The 20544-nt window shown below is 44.7% G+C and overlaps 1 protein-coding gene across 1 annotated transcript in view; it reads left to right on the forward strand.

Annotated features, from left to right (window-relative positions):
- Window positions 1-20544, forward strand: part of agmo (alkylglycerol monooxygenase) — an 88517-nt gene that overhangs the window by 40690 nt on the left and 27283 nt on the right. Inside the window, exons 9-12 of the mRNA XM_056286780.1 lie at window positions 1695-1829; window positions 8746-8862; window positions 12565-12647; window positions 13813-13912. Coding sequence (XP_056142755.1) covers window positions 1695-1829; window positions 8746-8862; window positions 12565-12647; window positions 13813-13912 — 435 coding nt within the window. The remainder of the gene's footprint in view (window positions 1-1694; window positions 1830-8745; window positions 8863-12564; window positions 12648-13812; window positions 13913-20544) is intronic.

The following is a 20544-nucleotide window of genomic DNA, read 5'->3' on the forward strand; positions in this document are numbered from 1 at the left end:
CACGACTTCCTGTGGTGAAACCACTTCAGGTGTGTCACATGACTTCCTGTGGTGAAACCACTTCAGGTGTGTCACATGACTTCCTGTGGTGAAATCCTGTCAGGTGTGTCACACGACTTCCTGTGGTGAAACCACTTCAGGTGTGTCACATGACTTCCTGTGGTGAAATCCTGTCAGGTGTGCCACACGACTTCCTTTGGTGAAACCGCTTCAGGTGTGTCGCATGACTTCCTGTGGTGAAATCCTGTCAGGTGTGCCACATGACTTCCTGTGGTGAAATCCTCTCAGGCATGTCACATGACTTCCTGTGGTGAAATCCTCTCAGGTGTGTCACATGACTTCCTGTGGTGAAATCCCCTCAGGTGTTTCACATGACATCCTGTGGTGAAATCCTCTCAGGCATGTCACATGACTTCCTGTGGTGAAATCCTCTCAGGTGTGTCACATGACTTCCTGTGGTGAAATCCCCTCAGGTGTTTCACATGACATCCTGTGGTGAAATCCTCTCAGGCGTGTCACATGACTTCCTGTGGTGAAATCCTCTCAGGTGTTTCACATGACGTCCTGTGGTGAAATCTTCTCAGGTGTTTCACATGACATCCTGTGGTGACATCCTGTGGTGAAATCCTCTCAGGTGTGTCACATGACTTCCTGTGGTGAAATCCCCTCAGGTGTGTCACATGACTTCCTGTGGTGAAATCCTCTCAGGTGTGTCACATGACTTCCTGTGGTGAAATCCCCTCAGGTGTTTCACATGACATCCTGTGGTGAAATCCTCTCAGGCGTGTCACATGACTTCCTGTGGTGAAATCCTCTCAGGTGTTTCACATGACGTCCTGTGGTGAAATCTTCTCAGGTGTGTCACATGACTTCCTGTGGTGAAATCCCCTCAGGTTTGTCACATGACTTCCTGTGGGGAAGTCAGTGTCAGGCCACTCTGTTATCCTCCCTCCCTGTGGTTGTAAACACCTTTGGGAACAGCGATAGATGAAGTGTGAGCTCATGTTTCCACATTGCTGGCTGAGTGGCCATTTTGTACCCCCAACATGATTACTGCACTGCTGAGGTGCAGAGGGCCAATACAGTAAAATGCTGGGAGGTGGATGTTTGATTATGTTCCCTGAGCTTACCACTGTCGGAGCTAAGTATGAGCAATGTCCCTCCTCCGCAAATGACAAGATCCATGTTCATGTAGAAATAATTATTAAAGAAATTATTTAACTTATTTGTTAATTATTAAATAAATAATTTAGCTTATTGGCTAAGTGTAGTGTTTGACTATAGATTGATATTCAACCGGAGGTAATATTTCTTTTCTGGCTTGGGTCCTGGACTGCTCCGTTGGCATGTGGACACTGCTTGGCATCCTCTGGATCATGTTCTTCATAAATGTTATGTCCATTATAATTCTGTTATCCTCTTTCAATGTTGTATTATGTAAATTGCGTGAACACAACATCCATTGCACGCTGTCTGTCTTGGGAGAGAGAATCCTCCTCTGTTGCTCTCCCTGAGGTTTCTTCCTAGTTTTTCTCCCTGTTAAAGGGTTTTTAGGGAGTTGTTCCTTATCCGATGAGAGGGTCTAAGGACAGGATGTTGTGTTGCTGTTAAGCCCACTGAGGCAAATTTGTAATTTGTGATATTGGGCTATACAGATAAAATTGATTTGATTTGATTTTTCTTTTCTGTTCCAGTTTCACTACTATGTACATTTGTGGAGAACATCCAGCAGCTACAAGAAGACCAGCGACAGGTTGGCCACCTTCTTTAATGGACCGAGCTGGTCACCTGGTCAGCAGAGGCTCGGCGATCACAGCTACTGTCCCCAAGTCAGTACGGCTACTCTGTCCGCTGTTGTTGACACCTTTCTCGAGAGGGGCTCATTTCAGCACGAGGCCCTCACGTTTGTCATTTTCCTACGGAGAAAGCAGAGCAGAATGAGTCAGAGAATTCCCAGTGAAAGCAGAGCAGAATGAGTCAGAGAATTCCCAGTGAGAGGACTCGTTTTACAAGGGAGCACCACACCAAAAGAAACGCTCACAGGCCTTTGTAGAGGGAACACAATAAGCTAATTTTCACCCCTTTTAAATGCAGTCTGTGGGATCAAAACCAATGTGGCAGTGTGTGTGTGTGTGTGTGTGTGTGTGTGTGTGTGTGTGTGTGTGTGTGTGTGTGTGTGTGTGTGTGTGTGTGTGTGTGCGTGTGCACAGAGTGAAATATAGGCTCCAGTTGACAGAACCCCAGTGGTTAGCTTTGAAATAACGCTGATGGTGGCAATTTTAGTTCCTTATTGCTCTGCGCTTGAAAAAAAAATCTTTGTTTTGCCTTTACAATTAAATGGGCCCCTCAGGCTCAGTGGGGTGATTTTAAACATGTGGACGGAGCCAGAATTTGATCAAAATATCTTGAAAGACCTTCCTCTGCAAACCCAGAGGAGGGGCGTGTGTCCCATGTCTGCCGATGGGCGAGCAGAGGAGGAAGGGGATTAATGCCTTTCAGCTTCATGAGAATAAGCAGAGCTTTTGGCTGGGATACCTGCAGGAATCGGAGACGTTTGGGGGAACAGTGTGTGTTGGTTTAGTTCCACAAGATCCTGGAAAACCCCCTGAATCAAAGAATGGCTTTGGTGACTGTCTGCTATTTTCATACATCATTCTCAGAAGAATTGCAGTGCTGTTGCAGAGCGCTTCCTGCAAATCTGGGCTCATATTAGCCTACACAAAAAGACACAAAACAGCTGATTGAATCAACAAGTTCATTATGTCAGGGTTCATGTCAGCGTTCATTATGTCACGGTTCATGTCAGGGTTCATTATGTCACGGTTCATGTCAGGGTTCATGTCGGGGTTCATGTCGGGGTTCATGTCAGGGTTCATGTCAGGGTTCATGGGTTTTACTCTGTGTGATACTCTAAACAGAGACAAGGGACATAACACATCTTTTTAAAAGTCTCTTAGAATCAATGGTCCTCCTGACGTCCAGCAGTTAAGCTACAGTATGTTATGTATCCTGACGTCCAGCAGTACAGCCACAGTATGTTATGTATCCTGACTACAGTATGTTATGTATCCTGACTACAGTATGTTATGTATCCTGACGTCCAGCAGTACAGCTACGGTATGTTATGTATCCTGACGTCCAGCAGTACAGCTACAGTATGTTATGTATCCTGACGTCCAGCAGTTAAGCTACAGTATGTTATGTATCCTGACATCCTGCAGTACAGCTACAGTATGTTATGTATCCTGACGTCCAGCAGTACAGCCACAGTATGTTATGTATCCTGACTACAGTATGTTATGTATCCTGACATCCTGCAGTACAGCTACAGTATGTTATGTATCCTGACTACAGTATGTTATGTATCCTGATGTCCAGCAGTACAGCTACAGTATGTTATGTATCCTGACTACAGTATGTTATGTACCCTGACATCCTGCAGTACAGCTACAGTATGTTATGTATCCTGACTACAGTATGTTATGTATCCTGACGTCCAGCAGTACAGCTACAGTATGTTATGTATCCTGACTACAGTATGTTATGTATCCTGACGTCCAGCAGTACAGCTACAGTATGTTATGTATCCCGACTACAGTATGTTATGTATCCTGACGTCCAGCAGTACAGCTACAGTATGTTATGTATCCTGACATCCTGCAGTACAGCTACAGTATGTTATGTATCCCGACTACAGTATGTTATGTATCCTGACGTCCAGCAGTACAGCTACAGTATGTTATGTATCCTGACTACAGTATGTTATGTATCCTGACGTCCTGCAGTACAGCTACAGTATGTTATGTATCCCGACTACAGTATGTTATGTATCCTGACGTCCAGCAGTACAGCTACAGTATGTTATGTATCCTGACTACAGTATGTTATGTATCCTGACGTCCAGCAGTACAGCTACAGTATGTTATGTATCCTGACTACAGTATGTTATGTATCCTGACATCCTGCAGTACAGCTACAGTATGTTATGTATCCCGACTACAGTATGTTATGTATCCTGACGTCCAGCAGTACAGCTACAGTATGTTATGTATCCCGACTACAGTATGTTATGTATCCTGACGTCCTGCAGTACAGCTACAGTATGTTATGTATCCTGACGTCCAGCAGTACAGCTACAGTATGTTATGTATCCTGACGTCCTGCAGTACAGCTACAGTATGTTATGTATCCTGACGTCCAGCAGTACAGCTACAGTATGTTATGTATCCCGACTACAGTATGTTATGTATCCTGATGTCCAGCAGTACAGCTACAGTATGTTATGTATCCTGACGTCCAGCAGTACAGCTACAGTATGTTATGTATCCTGACTACAGTATGTTATGTATCCTGACGTCCAGCAGTACAGCTACAGTATGTTATGTATCCCGACTACAGTATGTTATGTATCCTGACGTCCAGCAGTACAGCTACAGTATGTTATGTATCCTGACTACAGTATGTTATGTATCCTGACGTCCAGCAGTACAGCTAAAGTATGTTATGTATCCTGACGTCCAGCAGTACAGCTACAGTATGTTATGTATCCTGACTACAGTTTGTTATGTATCCTGACGTCCTGCAGTACAGCTACAGTATGTTATGTATCCTGACTACAGTATGTTATGTATCCTGACGTCCAGCAGTACAGCTACAGTATGTTATGTATCCTGACTACAGTATGTTATGTATCCTGATGTCCAGCAGTACAGCTACAGTATGTTATGTATCCTGACTACAGTATGTTATGTATCCTGACGTCCAGCAGTACAGCTACAGTATGTTATGTATCCTGACTACAGTATGTTATGTATCCTGACGTCCAGCAGTACAGCTACAGTATGTTATGCAAGTGGGGCAAAGTAGGGACACTCGTTGGCTGTGAGCATTTCTTTGTTAGTGCTTTCATTATACAGTATGATCTGCATAGTTGATATACATTATATATATAATAAGTACATACAGCATCTGTCATACATTATACATTATACAGTATCTATGCCTAGGCAGTGGGATATACAATAATTAGGTGGCATATAGTAATGAAAACCTGATGCCATCATTGCATTGTCAGTGTGTGGCAGCTGTGACTGACCATATGTGTGACCTGACCTGTGACCTATGACTGACTGTATGTGTGACCTGTGACTTGTGACTGACCGTATGTGTGACCTGACCTGCGACTGATCGTATGTGTGACCTGACCTGTGACTGACTGTATGTGTGACCTGACCTGTGACCTGTGACTGACCGTATGTGTGACCTGACCTGTGACTTGAGACTGACCGTATGTGTGACCTGACCTGTGACCTTTGACCCGTGACTGACCATATGTGTGACCTTACCTGTGACTGACCATATGTGTGACCTGACCTGTGATCTGTGACTGACCGTATGTGTGACCTGACCTGTGACATGTGACTGACCGTATGTGTGACCTGACCTGTGACATGTGACTGACCGTATGTGTGACCTGACCTGTGACATGTGACTGACCGTATGTGTGACCTGAACTGTGACATGTGACTGACCGTATGTGTGACCTGACCTGTGACATGTGACTGACCGTATGTGTGACCTGACCTGTGACATGTGACTGACCGTATGTGTGACCTGACCTGTGACATGTGACTGACCGTATGTGTGACCTGACCTGTGACATGTGACTGACCGTATGTGAGCGCAGACGTGTGATGTCCTCAGTGCTCTATCAGTGAAACTTGGAGTGTTCAAAAGCCGTTAGTTCTGTATAAACCCAGCAACACAATTACAAAAAACAAGTGCATGACTGGCAGGATGTTGACAAGTGCATGACTGGCAGGATGTTGACAAGTGCATGACTGGCAGGACATTAACAAGTGCATGACTGGCAGGACGTTAACAAGTGCATGACTAGCAGGATGATAACAAGTGCATGACTGGCAGGATGTTAACAAGTGCATGACTGGCAGGATGTTGACAAGTGCATGACTGGCAGGATGTTGACAAGTGCATGACTGGCAGGACGTTAACAAGTGCATGACTGGCAGGATGTTGACAAGCGCATGACTGGCAGGACGTTGACAAGTGCATGACTGGCAGGATGTTGACTAGTGCATGACTGGCAGGACGTTAACAAGTGCATGACTGGCAGGATGTTGACTAGTGCATGACTGGCAGGACGTTAACAAGTGCATGACTGGCAGGATGTTGACAAGTGCATGACTGGCAGGATGTTGACAAGCGCATGACTGGCAGGATGTTGACAAGCGCATGACTGGCAGGACGTTGACAAGTGCATGACTGGCAGGATGTTGACTAGTGCATGACTGGCAGGACGTTAACAAGTGCATGACTGGCAGGATGTTGACTAGTGCATGACTGGCAGGATGTTGACTAGTGCATGACTGGCAGGATGTTGACTAGTGCATGACTGGCAGGATGTTGACAAGTGCATGACTGGCAGGACGTTAACAAGTGCATGACTGGCAGGATGTTGACTAGTGCATGACTGGCAGGACGTTAACAAGTGCATGACTGGCAGGATGTTGACAAGCGCATGACTGGCAGGACGTTGACAAGCGCATGACTGGCAGGACGTTGACAAGTGCATGACTGGCAGGATGTTGACTAGTGCATGACTGGCAGGACGTTAACTAGTGCATGACTGGCAGGACATTAACAAGTGCATGACTGGCAGGACGTTAACTAGTGCATGACTGGCAGGACATTAACAAGTGCATGACTGGCAGGCTGTTAACAAGTGCATGACTGGCAGGATGTTAACAGGTGCATGATGGGCAGGACGTTAACAAGTGCATGACTGGCAGGTCGTTAACAAGTGGTGTTGTGGGGAAAACGTCTGCATCCAGATGGTCCTGTGGACAGTGACGGTACTGAAGACTGAGATGATGCCAGCTTCATGACCTCTGTCCCTCGGTGTTCTCCACAGCCTGCCTGTATCCCGACATGGCTTCTTACCATAACAGCCATGCACTGCCGAGTCTGTCTTATCTATAGATGGTGAACACGGCGTCAAGTCATTGTGTGTAGGGCAGAGCAGGCAGCGGTCAGTAGATGCTGGAGTTGCAAGCTAACGCCAGATGAAAAGGTAGCATCAGATGTTGCTAGTTTTCTGACAGAACAAAGTGTACAACATCATAAAGAAACATGTTCACATATCTCACCTCACTTGGAAATGATGCACTGCCTCCAACAAATACTACCGTTTTACACCGAATACATGCTAGCTTAACTTCATAATCCCCACCACACTTGGTTGTGTGTGTGTGTGTGTGTGTGTGTCCGCGGTTTTGTGCACAGTTATGGGTGTATGATGAAGAAACACATGGTTGCAGTGGTTCAAAACCTTCAAGAAACGTTTGTTCTCGTTTTCACCACTCCCTCTCTTCATTCACGCTCCACCTCGCTCGGCCAATACTGTCTTCCCTCACTGCTCGATCCAAGTCATTCGTGCGCGACTCGTGTCTACGGTTGAGTCGATCAGGCAGTGACAGTGTCAAAACGAAAACATAATGTATTCGGGTGTGAGTCTTGAACGTAATCGAGGAGATGATCGTATTTCACAAGGCAGCAAATCATTCTGCTGATCTCAGCACAGGAGAACTGGAGGAACACCGGACGAGCCAGAAATAATTCACCTCGCCGCCACACAGAAGTGCCATAGTCTCCAGTGTTAAAACTGCTGTAAAAATGCGATTTCAAGAGTAGGATTAATCCGTCCCAGCTGGAAATCATGTCGGTAGCTGCAGTAACACATTTCCCATGGCTGAGCTATGTTTTCTTGCAGTAGTTTTATGAATGGAAGTCAGTCAGCAGAGCAGCCGTTCACCTTCATTCATTTTGCATCATGAAAACCGCATGTTTAAACACATTTGACGTCTTTTAATAAGGGATTTGAAATTATGATACCCTGATCTCTCATTTCATATTGGACTTGGTCACTTTTATGCGAGGGTCCGTCTAGGGGCTGCACATCCACAGACTGACAGGCAAAACGTTTTTATTCGGTAGATTTTCTAGCTTGACTGCTGCCTATGAAAACGTTTTTTTCCATATTTATCGCTCAGTTTACTTGGTGCTGTGCAGAAGTCTTATGATGGCAGGAAAAATGCTGTTTTCTTCCCTGTGTGTGCGTGTATTTCCCTCTCCCAATAGGTGAAAAAAATGGTGTGTCGCCAAGCTGGAACACAGTAGAAGGGAGATAGGTACGCCTGGCGGGGATCTGCTCTGTACTGAGCACACTGCTAGTTTAAGTCTGTGGTATAGCAAGTGCATGTAGATATTTTACAGGTGTTATGTCCATATGAGGAATTGTGGGAAGATCATGTAGTGTCAGATATAGCGCAGATAGTGGTGGAGATACAAGCCAGATTAAAACCCAGTAATACAGAAATATTAGGCGTGAGCTCGAGACATAAGGTCGCCCACAAACATCCATATTTTTCTCCAAAAAGCAAAGATGGCTGTTGAAACTATTTTTAATCATTATCTAAACAGTGGGAAAGTAAAATTAGAATAAGAGAAGAAGAAAATCTGCAGGGAATTGATCCCATTCCAGTGGGGGCTTCACAGAGACCAGGGACTACAGTACTAAAGTAAAGGAAAGTGAACTGCTGGACGAGCCGTGGTCACACGTGTGTACTTGGTTATACTCAGACGGCAGCCTGTCTGTACACTGGAGTGATAGAACATAAAAAGAAGAGGCAGATTCAAGGTTTAATATATTTCTGTCACCTCATCCAGGTTACCGGTGAGGAGGTGCCACATGACCCCAGCTGGCCGATGGCGTCCCGTGTCTATGTAGTGGTGCACTTCCTGCTGGTGCTGGGTCTTTACCACCATGTGTTCGAGAGCCAGTCAGTAAGTACTTATCGCTTCAGGACAACTGTAAAGGTCGAAGATTACAACACGTTTCATGTGAGAATAAAGGTGCTGTTCTAGTGGTGGTAGCCGGTTCGAGTGCCTTGCTCAAGAGCTTCTCATCAGCTGTTGTTTAGGCATCATTTCATCCTCATCTCTCCTCGTGTTCATCCTCACAACCACTGCAAATGCAAGCCAGCGATCTTTTGGCTCCGGTAGCGTAGCATGGATGTTGCTGAAGCTCTCATACCTGTTCCAGTCCCACAGGATGCTGCTGGTCTGCCTGGTTGTTGTTGTTGTTGTTGAAGTACTGACGGTCTGCATATTTGTATGGTTGTGACCGTGGTCAGACAGAGTCCTGTATTTAGCCAGCAGGAAAGGACCGGCTCTGTCTAACATCATGACAGAATGACTGATCTGCATTCCCCTTTAGTACAACCTTTGTCTATTATTTTCCATTTGGCGAGCCAAAAGACCCCCTTTCTCCCTCCAAAAAAGAAAAAAAGAGAAAAAAAGAGCAGGTCTCTTCAGTAGTTATCTTTGGAAGTCTTTTTTTCCCTAGGCATAGTTTTGGTTAGCCAAAGAGTGCCGTCCCGCCCAGACCCTTCAAACTCCCAAATAAAGAAAGTCGGGCTGTCTTTTTTGTGATCTCTTCCTCTGTGGTGCTCCCCTAGTTGTGGTCCCCCCCCCCCGCCTCCCTCCCTCCACGCCGTAGGCCCCGGTCGAGGGTTACACCTCCCTCTCGGTGAGCACGGCAGCATCCACAGCTGGTGGTCCAGCAGAACACACAAGCGCCTTAATGGTGGAGCCGACCGTTTCCCAACACAAACAGCCTTCAGGATGCAGCAATCAAGCCTTGGAAGGAAAATAACAAAGTGAGCTCTGCGGCCCGGCGATAAATCATGTCACTGCATGTATTTATACCCACATGTCCGCCAGCCACTTATTTAGCCTGACAATTGATGATACACTGCAGGACAATTTATGAGCTCTGCTAATTCGCGGCCATGAAGACATAGCTATTTCAAACAGGCGAAGACGCTCTTCAATTACATCACCGGCGAGCCGGAGTGTACGTGTTATTACTGGTTTGCTGAGCGGCAGCGTATTTCAGACAGGAAGGGAAACGGACCAAGACGGGACTGTTTGTCTCAGCAAAGCCCATAAACATCCAAGCTCCGAAGTCTTAACTGGTGTTTCTCAAGATACCAGCGCTGAGATCACGACCTCAGCTCCACAACACCGTCGCTCCCATACAGGTAGAAATATGTGGCTTTTTTCAAATAGAATGAGATCACACTGACTCCCCCCCCCCCTCTCTCTCTCTCTCTCACACACACACACACACACACACACACACAGGATTAGACCGAGTCATGGACAACACGACATGGTGGGCTGCTTCATACGACTCTGACAAAGGAAAATTAAATGACAGTTGATGTGATCCTGTAACTCTTTCAATAGAAGACATTAGTGATGAAAATTAATTTGTTGTAAATTATGTAAAACAGATCTTCAACAGGGGGCCCACGGCCCCCAGAGGTCCTCAGAGTTATTGCAGGAGGTCTGCCAAATTATTTGATCCCAAACTTTTTTCTTCCAAACATATGTCAGAAAAATACACATTAACATAAATACAACCAATAATAAGCAAAGATCAATCTTCCTATTCGTGAAAAGAATTACAACACAAACACACACACACACACATATATATATATATATATATATATATATATATATATATATCGTTTTTTTCCAAAACCGTCAATGGTGTTGAGTGCTCAACTAATGAGGAGCGGAATATCAACACGGATGCAGGAAAAAAGATGTTAATGCATAGCAGTACAGGCCTGTTTCGTGCGTCTCGCACTCATCAGCTGCTAATGTTTTTTTCACAAAGAATCATACAGTTACGTTGCCCAGTACACACCATTACAAAGTACTTTTATACATGGCACTATAGGCTGCCCTACACATTATTGTTGGCACAGTTTAATAAGCAACACAATTTATACAATGTGTAATAGGGGGTCCCTCCGCCGTGTCTCTATCAGCCAAGGGGTCCTTGACCTAAAAAGCGTTGAAGACCTCTGACGTAAAATAACATTTTACAAACACTGCAGAAAAATGTACAATACAGAGCGCAGGAAGTAGAGAAAAAAATGTAGAAGCACTTTGCACGTGTGCTTTTATTTTATATTATTATAATCTTAATCATCATTGTCATATTAATTACTGCTACAGTGGCCTGAATCCTGAGTTAATCTGTCAAGTCTCAAGGAACAAAAAACAGAATGACACATCCACCACTGAAGGCCACCGCATGTCACATCTCCCTGCTGCCCACCCTGCTTATGACACCGGATCAAATTAAATATTAGCACATTTAAAGGTGCAAGAAAAAAAACCTCTTCATGTATCTTTTTTGAAAGCTGAGAACATGACTGATGCCCACCTGAAAGCATTGAGGGACTTTGGAAAGCGCTGCGGTGTGGCGTCAGAGCTCTTTTCCCTGCGGGATAAAGGAAGTAGAGATTGTGTGACTGAAAACATAGCTGAGCTGCTGTGAGCTGGATGCATGACGCATGGTAGCTTCACATAAGCCTTAATATATGTTACTATGTCCCTGACCTGACACCTGCTCTCGTCCATGCAGCCTGAGGAGTGTGTTGCACGTCCCTGCTGATCAGTCGACTGTAGTAACACCTGGCGTAGCACCTGTAGTAACACCTGTAGTTACACCTGTAGTAACACATGTAGTAACACCTGGTGTAACACCTGGCGTCCTGTGGTGGCTTTTCCCTTTCCTGTGATAGAACCTTTTGAGTGTGATCGATGGAATGAACCCAATATGTTCTGTTCAGTCAATGTGAGGAACCAGACCCAGACCATCCTCTGGCTTCCCATGTAGAATATGACTCTTTTGGGATTTATGGATTATGACTCTTGGATCAACATAAAGAAATATTGTTTTATTGCATCCTGTTGATGGCTGGACGCTACGTTTTCTATAAATGGCCCTGTGGGTATGTACAGTGTGGGTCTGTACAGTGGATATGGATGTGTACAGTGGATGTGTACAGTGTGTGTTTGTACAGGGTGGATATATACAGTGTGGGTCTGTCGGGGGGTTGGCTGTGACCATCTGTACTGAGTGTTGGACAGACCGGAAACCTGCGCTGACCAACTGACACATCCTCAGAGGACATCAGACGAAGTCCTTCGAATTACACCGCACATCATGCACCACTGTGTGTGTGTGTGTGTGTTTGTGTGTGTGAACTGAGCACAAATAGCCAGAGAGGTCAGTCTTCAGTCTGTCTGGGATCCACGTTCTCATGCTGGTTATCTTGGCTCTGTTTGGGAGCTATCAGGATTCCTCCTGCAACTCCTCCACTGCGGTCCAGTCCCCCGTCAGGACTCATTGCAGATGATTAGGCTTCTATGCAGATTAGGCATGACCGTGTGCAGTGGGATTTAGGTTGCACTGCAGCGGGACGTATGCCAGGGCTTTTAATTTGAAGGTCAGCCATCTTCTGCTTGGCGTTGCTGAGTGAAGCTGTCTGCTTTGTGATCATTCTCCCAGCAGCTCTCCAGTGAGCGTAACTTTATCGCCCTGATGTCTGTTTGGGAGTGAGATCAGGGTGAATGTTTTTCCCATGTCCCTGGTTCTCACAGAACCTTTCTCTATGGCAGATGCTGTCCCAGTCAACCGTCCTGCTGATGATCGGCTACATCCTGCTGACCCTCACCGCCCTCGGCCTGATTATCGACCAGAGGTAATGCACCCTCAGTCACCACTTTAAGAAGAAGGATTTACTTACATTTTGTTACATTAGACTAAGTGTAATGCATCATCATTCATTTAATCGCACAAGTCCACAAGTACTGGGATGGCGTCCAGTGCTTTACCTGTGCCCTGTCTACAGGGTTAGTGTTGTGTCAGGAAGGACACCCCACGTAACCTTTTGCCAAATCAATATGTGGATGGGGTGGCACGGTGGCACAGTGGTCGCCTCACAGCAAGAAGGTCCTGGGTTCGAGCCCCGGGGTAGTCCAACCTTGGGGGTCATCCCGGGTCGTCCTCTGTGTGGAGTTTGCATGTTCTCCCCGTGTCTGCTTGGGTTTCCTCCGGGGGCTCCGGTTTCCTCCCACAGTTCAAAGTCAGGTGAATCGGCCATGCTAAATTGTCCAGGTGTGTGTGTGTGTGTGTGTGTGTGTGTGTGTGTGGGCGCCCTGTGATGGCCTGGCGGCCTGTCCAGGGTGTCTCCCCGCCTGCCGCCCAGTGACTGCTGGGATAGGCTCCAGCATCCCTCCAACCCTGAGAGCAGGATAAACGGTTTGGATAATGGATGGATGGATGAATGGATAGTGGATGATGGATGGATAATGGATTGATAATGGATGGATATAGTAGCTGGATGGATGGATGGATGGATGGATGGATGGATGGATAATGGATGGATGATAGCTGGATGGATGGAGGATGGATGGATGGATGATGGATGAATGGATTGATGGATAATGGATGGATGATAGCTGGATGGATGGATGATGGGTGGATGATGGATGGATAATGGATGGATGATAGCTGGATGGATGGATGGATAATGGATGGATGAATGGATTGATGGATAATGGATGGATGATAGCTGGATGGATGGATTATGGGTGGATGGATGGATGATAGCTGGATGGATGGATAGATGTATGATGGATGGATGGATGGATGGATGGATAGATGTATGATGGATGGATGGATGGATGGATGATAGATGTATGATGGATGGATGATGGATGGATGGATGGATGGATGATAGCTGGATGATGGATGGCATTGCTGTGAAGATATCCCAGGTGTGAAGTGAAAAGATGCCTCATGAGGTTAAAATGAAGCGGATTAAGATTAGCAAATGCTGGTGGTTGATGATGTTTTTTGTTCAGGCCGGCGGCGCCCATCATGGAGATGCTTCGCTGTGTTGTCATGGTGATGATGCAGCGATACGGATACATGACGCCCCTCCTTCCCAAAGTGGCAGTGGAGGTAAGAGGCACAGTGCTTTAGATTACATAAATACAGCCAGAGAACGATGCAGTTCTCCGAGTGCACGTTTAGATTAAAACTTTGTTAAAAGAAACGCTCAACGGTAGGGGAAGTGCTCAACAAATAAGGAGCAAAATAATCCATATATATATATATATATATATATATATATATATATATATATATAAAATCCAGTGAGTATATTTATGAGACAGTACAAGCCAAAAACACGTGATTGCTAATGGTCCAATGGAGGGGGGGGGGTTGGTATTTGTCTATTGTCATGATTTCTTTATAATTACAGAATAGGTGCTTATATCTCTGTGTGCAGCTGCTGGTCAACTCATGCTGTTATTCAGTGTGGACATTTGTGGTTTGCAGATGATAAAATATTGTTCAGTGAGACACAGGTTGCATATTTTACTGCTGGGTGAATATGTTTTGTTCTTTGAGAGGATTTTCCAGGTGGTTGAATAATTCTCATCTTCTTTTATCTTTTTTGAATCGTTGTGCAGTTTCTTCTGGAATGTTTTAGTTGGTGGTTTAAATTGATGTTTTGAATCTTCTCGAGCATGCCATCTTCACAGAGTTTCAATTCGGGGATGGACGGTGGCGGTGATTTTGTAGATTTCAGTATTTGGATAATAATGTTATGCATGCTTATAATCTTCATATGAAGTGTGATCATATTAGATGGTAAACTCCTCTGTTTTCTGTAAGGGAATCTTTTTGTGTATCACAGTAGCAGCAGATACAGTGAGGAATGAGACGTGATGCAACACTTCCACATCCAGGGAAATATCGTCACACCTTCCCAGTGGTCCACTGAGAGTGTTGAAAGTTCTTTATCAGTCCAGTGAAACTCGGTTCTTTCCTCTGCCGGCAGTTTAGAGGTGATATGAGAAGGATGAAGTAAACTAAAGATGAGCCGTTAATGAACAAAACTTTAATGATGAAACTTAACAGGAAGGCGGTTCAGAGCTTTTATCCGTGGTCCATCCTGTAAGCAAGTGATGGAGCGTTACCCTTACTTATACTGACTGACATGCTAGTAAAGACTGCAGCGTATCGGGAATAACCTTCCCATCCTGCCTCCATGACGACCATAACAAGGTGAAGGGTGGTAAGAGGCTCACATTTTAACCAGAAGTTTACATCGGGCCACTAAGAGTCAGTAGGTTGTAAGATGGCGTACACACCATCACACCTTCAGTCACCTGACTGCCAGCTGACTGTCAGGCGTGGTGGTGTGGTGGTAAATGGACTTGACAGCCAGTATCTAACAGCTGTTATAGGAATACTTTGGAATTTTCTATTCCTAATTTCTACTCGCCACTTATATTTTCGATCAGTAGAATTCATTTTCACATTTGTCCATCCTGTGCTCCATACTGCACCAGGATGGGCTGTGACCTATGCTGGTCAGTATGGATGGTCCGTGATCTATGCTGGTCAGTATGGATGGTCCATGATCTATGCTGGTCAGTATGGATGGTCCATGGTCTATGCTGGTCAGTATGGATGGTCCGTGATCTATGCTGGTCAGTATGGATGGTCCATGGTCTATGCTGGTCAGTATGGATGGTCTATGGTCTATGCTGGTCAGTATGGATGGTCCGTGATCTATGCTGGTCAGTATGGATGGTCCGTGATCTATGCTGGTCAGTATAGATGGTCCGTGATCTATGCTGGTCAGTATGGATGGTCCATGGTCTATGCTGGTCAGTATGGATGGTCTATGGTCTATGCTGGTCAGTGTGGATGGTCCATGGTCTATGCTGGTCAGTATGGATGGTCCATGGTCTATGCTGGTCAGTATGGATGGTCCATGGTCTATGCTGGTCAGTATGGATGGTCCATGGTCTATGCTGGTCAGTATGGATGGTCTATGGTCTATGCTGGTCAGTGTGGATGGTCTATGCTGGTCAGTATGGATGGTCTATGGTCTATGCTGGTCAGTGTGGATGGTCCATGGTCTATGCTGGTCAGTGTGGATGGTCCATGGTCTATGCTGGTCAGTATGGATGGTCCATGGTCTATGCTGGTCAGTGTGGATGGTCTGTCATCTATGCGGGTCAGTGTGGATGGTCTATGGTCTATGCTGGTCAGCAGGATAATGCTCATTCAGTTCTACCAGCACTGTAGGAGAAATACTGTCCGTCCTAACTTCATCCACAAGTGGTTCAGTATTTTCAGAACAGATGTAAGGAAATGACAGCAAATCAACATGTCTGGGTTTTTTTCTTCGTGTGTAGTGATACCAAGACAAAGAAGGCAGCACGGTGGCCCAGTGGTTAGTACTGTTCCTCACAGCAAGAAGGTCCTGGGTTGGAACCCCAGGCATCCCGGGTCCTTTCTGTGTGGAGTTTACATGTTCCCCCCGTGTCTGCGTGGGATTCCTCCGGGTGCTCCGGTTTCCTCCCACCATCAAAAAGACATGCATGTTAGGGTTAATACTCCTGTCCGTGCCCCTGAGCAAGGCAATGGAAAGATGAGCAGGAGTTGGTCCGCGGGCGCTGCAGCTGCCCACTGCTCCTATACAGTAGGATGGTTACATGCAGGGGATGAATTTCCCCATGGGGATTAATAAGGTACATGTCTTATGTTCAACAGGAAGTCAGGTAGACCAGGAGTCAGGTGCCGCAGCAGTCAGGCTGCTCCTCATGCAGCTTTGCTGAACTTGTGAAAACCTCTCTGACTGGTGTGGTTTAAGCTTGTTAGCGTCAGTGAAACGCTACGTGACAAAGTGAAGCCATAACGTCTTGACTGCTTGTGCACCTGGTTGTTTCATACCTGAAACACTGACAGCACAGGACGAACTGGGTCACGCTCACCAATATTCACTAAAAAGTTCTAAAATCTGTCCTTCATTTTTCTGTGCTGCACTTTCTTAATTGTTTCTTATCAGGATTCTTTCCTAAATTTATTTATTTATAAACCCATTTAGTTATTTAGGATTCTTTCATAAATATATTTATCAATGTATAAATGTATTTATTTAGGATGCTTTCCTAAATTTATTTATTTATTAATAAATCTATGTATTTATTTATTTATGGCGCTTTCCTAAATTTATTAAAAATTCATTTATTTATTTCTTTATGGTGCTTTCCTAAATTTATTTATCTATAAATGTATTTATTTGGGATGCTTTCATACATTTATTTATTGATATATAAATGTATTTATTTATTTAGGACGCGTTCCTACATTTATTTGTTTGTTTGTTTTTTGTTTGTTTGTTTGTTTGTTTATGGTGCTTTCCTAAATGTATTTATAAAACGTTTTTATTTATTTATTTAGGACGTTTTCCTAAATGTATAAAAAAATTCTATTTATTTATTTTGGGGGAGGGGTACTTTTTCAAAGTGCATTTATTTATTTATTTATTTATTTAGGTTGCGTTCCCAAATGTAAATATTTTTTCACATTTTTATTTATTTATTTAGGATGCTTTCCTAAATGTATTTATTTATTTAAGAATGTATTTATTTATTTATGTAGGGTGCTTTCCCGTGGCTTTTCAGTAACACCCCGTTACCTGCTGCTAAACACATAAACTGCTGTTAAATGTTAACTGTTACATGATGTAAAGGCCAGACACACACTGTGTGTAGATGACACACACGTCATGCGTGAGTGTTGTAATTGTTTGAAACGATGAAGTCACACAGTGTGACTTATAAACACTGTGTAGTAGAACAGGTAGACATGTGCAGAGTAGAAACACACACACACACACACATCCTGTTCTATGATTTGATTGAAAAGGAGACCCCCCCCCCCCCCAAAATGTTTCATGTCTGCAGCCGGCTCAGTGTGTGTGTGTGTGTGTGTGTGTGTGTGTGTGAGAGAGAGAGAGAGACAAAAGAGTTGGTGTGTTTTTATGGTGCTGGGCTCAGTTATGAGTCCATGCTGTGGTGTGGCTCTGGCTGTGGAGTGTAAATGTAGGTGAAGACTTAACGTGTGCTTGTTTTCATAGGAACATATTTATACATAGTTACTTACTTATACATATTTATACATAGTTACTTACTTATACATACTTATACATACTTACTTACTTATACATACTTATACGTATTTATACATAGTTACTTACTTATACATATTTATACATAGTTACTTACTTATACATACTTATACATAGTTACTTACTTATACATACTTATACATATTTATACATAGTTACTTACTTATATGTACTTACACATATTTATATAGTTACTTATACATATTTATACATATTTATAAATAGTTACTTACTTATACATATTTATACATAGTTACTTACCTATACATATTTATACATATTTATACATAGTTACTTACTTATACATATTTATACATATTTATACATAGTTACTTACTTATACATATTTATACATAGTTACTTACTTATACATATTTATACATAGTTACTTACTTATACATATTTATACATATTTATACATAGTTACTTACTTATACATACTTATACATATTTATACATAGTTACTTACTTATACATATTTATACATAGTTACTTACTTATACATACTTATACATATTTATACATAGTTACTTACTTATATGTACTTACACATATTTATATAGTTACTTATACATACTTATACATATTTATACATACTTATACATAGTTACACTGTGGTGTTTATTCATGATGCTGCTTCATCACACATCACGTGACTTTTAGATAGTAATCATACTTACATTATTTTGTTTTTATTACTACGTTGCCTTGTTTGTGTGTGTGTGTGTGTGTGTGTGTGAGAGCTGATGTGAGGCCAGAAACCACAGCCATGTCATCTATGAGTCCAGATGCATGGCTCAATTGACCATAAAATGTACGTGCTATTCTGGCGCTTTCTGCCAAGCTGTAGTTCACGGCTGACCTCTCATTATGGCCCTCCTCCTCCTCCTCCTCCTCCTCCTCGCTCTCTCCTTCCTCCTCCTCCTCCTCCTCTCTCTCCCTCACCCTCTTATATATATATATATATATATATATATATATAGCTCTCTCGCCCTCTCTCTCTCTCCCTCATCCCACCCGTCATGGCACCCTCCTGCCACCTCAGCCGGTGTGAACCAGAGAGAAACTTCTGGAACCAATTAGCACCGTCTGCCGCTAACTAGCGCTGGCTGGGGAGAGTTGCATGTGAGCCGAGTTGCTGCTTTTATTGTCGTCGCGCTACACGTGTGCTGCTCAGGTGTTTAAAGACAACTGGCGGTGTTCCCGCCTTCCTCCTCCCAACCCTCCTCCTCCTCCTCAGTGTTGTCCGAGTTGTTATCATGAAGTGAACTGTGATGTCATGACCGTCATGTGTGAACTTAGTGGAGCGTCCCGTCAGTGTTGGGGTGAAAGGTGACTGATGCGGGGCACGCTGCTCAGGCTGCTCAGGGCCCGGGTCACTTCCTGGGACAAGCCATTACGACTCGTCTCACATGAAGGTGGCGCTCAGTGGACTCACATGAGACGCTGACTGACGACCTGCTGCCTTTTAGCTTCTCACCATCGTGCCGTGTGAAAGGGGGGAAGTCCAGAAACCCAACCAAACCTGGAGGGGTATTTAACGACATGTGGTTATGATGGGTGGGGTGAGCGGCCAGTTCTTTGTTGCGGGGAGATGTGTTTTGAATTTGCGCCAATCAATTAACAGGCACTTGAAATGGGGTGGGGGGGAATTCCCATTTAATTGTGTTCAGGCTCGTGTGATTGTATGAACAGAGAATGAAAGAAAGGGCATCAAAAAAAATAGGTCGGTCTGTGGTGCTTAAAAACCCGCCTGTGTGATATACTGCACCCTTAAAGCTCACTGCGGTATTTATGGCGGCTCTGGAGATTTCCCTTGTAAAGCTGCAGACTTGACCTGCAAACCAGGACTGCCTCACACCCCCACCCAGCCCCACCCCCACCCACATCCACCCCTACCTACCCCCACCCACATCCTCACCCACCCACCCCTCACCAGCCCTACCCCCACCCCCACCCACATCCACCTCTACCCAGCCCTACCCCCACCCACATCCTCACCCACTCACCCCTCACCAGCCCTACCCCCACCCCCACCCACATCCACCTCTACCCACCCCTCACCAGCCCTACCCCTACCCCTCACCAGCCCCACCCACACCCACACCCAGCATCTGTGTGGTGCACATGGAACCCATGCTGGCATAGAAAAGACATTATTAGTGAATAGGTGATTAGTGTGTGTGTGTGTGTGTGTGTGTGTGTGTGTGTGTGTGTGTGTGTGTGTGTGTGGTGACTGTAAGATTGGGAGTTTGTGTTAACCTAACCAGGTGAGAATGTAGTTTTGCATGTATCTGTGTGTATCGACGCCGGTGTGTACACAGTCATATACAGTGTGTAGGGGTAAGGGCTTGTGATGCTATTCGTCACCAGTACATGTCAATGTGTGTTTGTTCCTGTGTGACATGTAGCTGTGCCTCTGTGTCCATATGCACATGTACATGTGTGTGTGTGCTGAGCCCTGGGAGGCAGGTTGTTGTGATGTAACACATTGGTGTGTTGCTGTTCAGGCCCCCTGTTTGCCTGAAGGCACGAGGGAACAAGCCGCGGAGCAGAAGCTCTGCTGTGTTGGTCCCACAGTAGTTAACGAAGTCCTGTC

Source organism: Lampris incognitus, chromosome 9 (assembly GCF_029633865.1).
Source record: "Lampris incognitus isolate fLamInc1 chromosome 9, fLamInc1.hap2, whole genome shotgun sequence".
In the NCBI taxonomy this organism is placed as follows: Eukaryota; Metazoa; Chordata; class Actinopteri; order Lampriformes; family Lampridae; genus Lampris; species Lampris incognitus.